We start from the raw sequence: 6,143 nt of genomic DNA on the forward strand, positions 1-6,143 counted from the left end.
TGTGGGGGAGAGGGGGGTTGCTGGAGGTGTGAATGGTTGTGTGGAGAGGTGTTCAGGGCGGGTGTGGGGTGTTTTTCAAACCTGCAGTAGAATTCATTCAGATCGTCTGCCAGTTGTTGAATGTCCACAGTGCTGGGGGATGGTGTCTTGTAATTGGTGGTTTCTTTTGGACTTTTCCACACTGATGCGAAGTCACTGGAAGAGAATTGAATCCTTATTTTTTCAGAATAATTCCTCTTTGCCAGCCTGTTCTTCTTTTCCAGTATCCCCCTTCCTGTGAACATCTAGACATTATCCCCCTAGCTGTCTGAGGTGTATTTAGCCTGTTTTTACAAGACATTATCCCCCTTCCTGTAAGCATCTTCTTTGGCCTGACGGAGCTGTCTGAGTTTTGCCGTGAACCATGGTTTGTCGTTGTTGGAGGTTAAATGAGTCCTGGTAGGAATGCACATATCTTCACAGAAACTGATATAAGTTAAAAATTATGAATGGTTTTATTTTTACGATTTTGTTTTAATTCAAATGATGCGTGTGCTAAGTGAGTGAACATCAAAGATCACACAACAGAGTTGCGCACTCTCTCTCTTCCTACCATTAAGTAACGTGTGCATTGTTTTACTTACTTGTTTTTGACATATCCGACCGAACTACAAACTTTCCAATGATGTCTGTGAGAAAGGTATATTCACTCAACAAGCTCGCGCATGTGTGCCGCTGCGCGCTCAATCCACTCAGTGTGCTTTGTTTATCAGCTCGCACACACCAGCTATACAGGCGTTAATACTGAATGTTTAACATTATATTCATTGCATACATATACTTCGTAGTAGACATCCATAACTCCTTTCTGCTGTCTGTTGTCAGTGTTTCTTTGTTTGAATATGGCGTTTATCACATGCTGTGTGGTATCGGCATTTGGTATCGGGGCATTTTAATGAGTATGAGTACAGGAGGCCAGTATCGGGCCCGATACCGATACCAGTATCGTTATCGGTGCATCCCTAACGGAAATTTTATGGTGCTTTATGTTTTTGTGCCTTTCGTGGGGCTTAACAATAACACAGAATAGTATACGCACAATATCGGATTTGGATCGGTCTCATCAGATCCAGCAGAAAGTGGCAGTATCGGAGCGATACTGATACCGATACCGAATATCGGATCGGCGCACCCCTAATTAATACAATAGGATCACGACACACACACAATAAAAACATACATACAACTTAAATAAATGCAAGGCAGCAATTAAACCTCTTAAAGAGGTCATATGATGCGATTTCAAGTGTTACAAGCTGATTGTGCATAGATAAGATCCCTGAAGTTGCAAAGACTAAAGTCTCAAAACCAAAGAGATATTCTTTATCAAAGTTAAGACTCTGCCACGCCCCCCTAAAACGGCTCATTCTAACACGCCCCCACATATCTACCTCACAATGTGGAAATATTAGCATAATGCGCCCAAATGTGCACACAAAGAAAGAAGGCGTGGTTTCAGTAACCGCAGTTAGTGTTGAAGCAGCATGTCAGGGAGACGCTGTGTGTTTCTAGAAGAAAGCAAAAGCACTTTATTTGGCCTTCCGGAAGTAGATGCATTTAGGAATCTTTAAGATTACTTACAACAGAACAGCAATGCATTTTATGGACGACCGTTTCGTGAACCTAGGAGAGGAGGTCATTCTGACTTTGCTATGACAATCTGGCGCTTCTGAATCAGCTACTGTTTTGTTATTAGCTTAAGTATTTGCTATTGACTGTTCAAATGCAGAGTTTTGCGCATCGTGTGTGTGTGTGTGTGTTCGAGAGAGAGAGGGTCACATCACAGAGTCAGCTGTCTTAACCGTGGCCATAGAGGACCTACAATAATGTACAGTATTTGAAAAATAATGTGTTTTTTGAACATTAAAGCATGTCAACATATTCTGTTACACCAAATACACAAAATAATGATCTTTAAAAAAGCATCATATGACCCCTTTAAGTTGCAAACATTATTTTGATGGGTTCTGCTGACATAATAATAATGCAACTTAATGTTGTGTGTACATTAAACTGACATTTCGGTTATTATTATTTCTTTAAAAATTCAATTGAATAACTTTGAGTAATTAACTTAAATATTTGTGTTTATGCCACACGTTTCTTCTTTAACCTTATTTCAAAGACAATAGAAGTCATTATGAAATTACATATAAAAGTGGGTCAAAAAAATCACACGTAATTTCAACTAACTGCATTTAATATAAATTTAAACTCTAATACATTTTCATTCAATTCTGAATAACTTCTAAGTGTCTGAACACATTACATCCAGTTTGCACTTAAGTATATTATGTATATTATGCTAAAGTGTACTAATTTTTCCCAAGGCTGATGATCAGATTGAGTACAGGAGAAGCAAAGCCTGAAAGCAATGAACGCTGGCATCAGAAACGGGTTTGAAGACCTTCACGAGGTCAAAATACGGCATAACTGACGCCACATGCTGAGGACACCAGCGGCCTCGATGAAGCCCAGCCAGCGGCGCTGAGAGATCTCAAATCCCACGAGACCATGAGAACATCTGCAGCAGATGACCAGAGACACATTACTAACCTGCAATACAGCTAAACAGGAGGAAACACCAAGGCACAACACACGATTAGACACAAACCTCTCTATGCAGGGACATATTGAGAAATGCAAGAAATAAATTTCCAGTATGTGCTTCTCAAGTATTTTTTACATGCACCACACGCGCAGATTGAAACAAGAGCAAGTAGTGCAGTAAGTGCAAACATTTGCAATTAGGAAAATGTGCATGTGCTTCTGCTCAGCTAGACTGTTAAAGTGATAGAGATTATCTCAAATGCATTTTTAAAGAGTACATATAAAACGTTAAATGGTAACACTTTAAAATAAGGTCCCATTAGTTACTGTTAACTAACATTAAAGTAATTGTTCACCCAAAAAATAAACATTTGCTGAAAATGTGCTCACCCTCAGTTCATCCGAGATCAGGATGAGTTTGTTTCTTCATCAGGTTTGTAGAAATGTAGCATTGCATCAGTGTCTCTGCAGTGAATGGGTGCCGTCAGAATGAGAGTCCAAACAGCTGATAAAAACATCACAATAATCCACAAGTAAACCACAGCACTCCAGTCCATCAGTTAACATCTTCCTCCAGTGAAAAAGTGTTCTGGTGTGAATCAGGAGAGAAATCTGCACAGATCAAGCAGCGCTTAAACAGCTCTAAACACATATGTGGCTGGATTTTGATGTGAGAGACAACAGCAGATGCACTTTTTCACTGCAGGAAGTGTTATTCTGGATTATGGACTCTATAGTATTTTAGTTAAAAACGTCTTAATTCTGGATTTGTTTCAGCTTTTGTCTTCTCCAGATGTTCACTGATGGACTGGAGTGCTGTGGATTATTGTGATGTTTTTATCAGCTGTTTGGACTCTCATTCTGACGGCACCCATTCACTGCAGAGCATCCATTGCTGAGACACTGATGCATGTTATTCTGGATTATGGACTCTATAGTATTTTAGTTAAAAACGTCTTAATTCTGGATTTGTTTCAGCTTTTGTCTTCTCCAGATGTTAACTGATGGACTGGAGTGCTGTGGATTATTGTGATGTTTTTATCAGCTGTTTGGACTCTCATTCTGACGGCACCCATTCACTGCAGAGCATCCATTGCTGAGACACTGATGCAGTGCTACATTTCTACAAATCTGTTCCGATGAAGAAACACTCTCAGGCCATTCAAGATGTAGATGAGTTTGAGTACATTTTCAGCAAAGAGAGCACAGAGAAGGTCCCCTATTGATCCATATAAGATCCACATCTCTTCTTCTGGACTTCATTGTGTTTCTATTTAGTTGAGGTCATCTTTATTTGTGCAATCATCTTGAGATCATATGTGTGTATTTTGTCATATGTGACTCATGACCTCATACTGTTCATCTTTGGGTGAATATGACACACTTCTGCCTGGTTTTCCTCATGCAGCTTTCGTGAGATGCACAAAGAAGCATTTCTCCTTTGCATCTTGAGTAAAGCTCAAAACACAGAGATAGTTCTACATTGCGTCTCAGGACTGAGTTGTAAATGCACATTCACAAACACAAAACCAATGAAAGTTCATTTAAGGTGCCGTGTGTCTCCTGACCGCTTGTGATCAGAGTCTCTGGTTTCATTGCTTCATGCAGCAACACTTTGATGTGGTGACTGATCCATGCTGATAAAGTGCCAAAAAAGCAAAGGTGCATTGTTTCTTGACAGTGTGAGTATTTTCTTTGTTATGAGACTCTTTATCTAAAGAGTCTGTGGATTCTGTCAGTGATTATTAGTGCAGACGGCTGTCTTTTCTCCTCAAGAAGAGTTATTATGGATTATGGACTCAATGTATTTGAGTTAAAAACGTCTTAATGCTGGATGTGTTTCAGCTTTTGTCTTCTCCAGATGTTCACTGATGGACTGGAGTGCTGTGGATTATTGTGATGTTTTTATCAGCTGTTTGGACTCTCATTCTGACGGCACCCATTCACTGCAGAGCATCCATTGCTGAGACACTGATGCAATGATACATTTCTACACATCTGATGAAGAAACAAACTCATCTACTTGTTATTCCTGCTGGACAAGCGTCAGGCGCTGGTCTCTGTGCTCTGCATCGCTCCCCAATGACACAACGTCTGAACGGTGAAAGCAGAGTTGGTTTGGCTCGTTTTCATGACACATTGACCATAACCAGGTCCTGGCACACTAACAAAAACCCTGAAAAACCATCAGAGCTGAGGGGACGGATGCGTCCCAGACTGTAAGCCCACAGATAAGACTGAAGAGTGAAGACAAGCTCTGTAAAGATTCTATAAAAGAAAAATGTCCAAAAATGAGAAAAATAAGACAATTCTGTCATCATCCTTCAAGCTCCATTAAAAAACAAAAAACAAAAAAGACTTAGCTTTAAAACGTAAGAAATTGACTTTTGAACTTTATGTGGATCACATCAGTGAAAAAAATCTGTCACATTTCAAAAAGAACAAAAAAGCAACATAAAAGTATTACATAGTAGTCTATACTTGTGCTCTTTATTTCAAGCATTATAAAATATGGTGCCTTTAGAAGAATGTCTGACTATTATAAGACAAAATAGAAGAAAAAGTTAAATAACAAACTCAAATTATATTATTCGTATTCGTATTATTATTATTATTAATAATAATAATATATTTATTATTTGAATTATTTGACATTCAGCTTTTGCTTTTCAATGAAGCAAGTCATAAAGGTTTGCACGGTGAGTAAATAGAAGATCATTTTAATAAAACAATTAATATTATTATTGTCATTATTAATACTATTGTTACATTATTAATACATAATTATTAATTTTATAATTATTTTATAACAACAACAACAACTTACTAACTACATAACTAACTATTTATTTATTTGAAATATTACATTCAGCTTTTGCTTTTCAGTGAAGAAAGTCAGTCAGAAATATTTGCATGGTGAGTAAATGATGACAGAGCGATAATTTTAGTATCAATCACAAATCCTTACAAATGCATTATATATTCTGAAACACAGATACAGCACAACATTGATTCTATTGTCCATTAATCTGCTGCTCAACTTCACTGCGGAATTCAATCTTGAATGCTTTATGATAATCAGAAACAATAGTTGACTCATGAACCGTACTGCCGACAGAAAATCTGCTGTTGATCTGTGCATCCATTTGTTTCTGGCCCACATTTGTTCTGGTTTGAAGCAGAGATCTATGTGAGAGAGAGCGTTACAAAGACCTTCAGAGAGCAATAACTAAATGTCCTCTTTCACTGCACATCAGCAGATATCAAACATATTCACTTCATACTCCAGACTGACAGACCAAAACTGAAAATCCTCAATCCCCATATTTTGTTATGTTGGCTGAGCATCTGATCTGCTACAGATATTAAGAGCACACACCTGGAGGTCCTGGACGAACCTTACGGGACGGTCCTCGATTAAAGCACCAGAGCCATTTAAAGGCCAAAACATCCCATCCACATAAACAACATTATCTGTCATTTAGCATTAATCACACAGACACAGACAGACACTCTCACACACACACACACACACACACACAAACACACACACA

At 38.4% G+C, this 6,143-nt stretch overlaps 1 protein-coding gene across 1 annotated transcript in view; it reads right to left on the bottom strand.

Moving 5' to 3' along the window:
- LOC107566568 (matrix-remodeling-associated protein 5-like) overlaps window positions 1-6,143 on the bottom strand; it is a 40,344-nt gene that overhangs the window by 21,946 nt on the left and 12,255 nt on the right. Inside the window, exons 5-6 of the mRNA XM_016252046.1 lie at window positions 2,654-2,657; window positions 2,483-2,563 (exon numbers count right to left, since the gene is read on the bottom strand). Coding sequence (XP_016107532.1) covers window positions 2,483-2,563; window positions 2,654-2,657 — 85 coding nt within the window. The remainder of the gene's footprint in view (window positions 1-2,482; window positions 2,564-2,653; window positions 2,658-6,143) is intronic.

This window comes from Sinocyclocheilus grahami, unplaced genomic scaffold (assembly GCF_001515645.1).
Source record: "Sinocyclocheilus grahami isolate Dianchi unplaced genomic scaffold, SAMN03320097.WGS_v1.1 scaffold1085.1, whole genome shotgun sequence".
NCBI classification, from domain to species: Eukaryota; Metazoa; Chordata; class Actinopteri; order Cypriniformes; family Cyprinidae; genus Sinocyclocheilus; species Sinocyclocheilus grahami.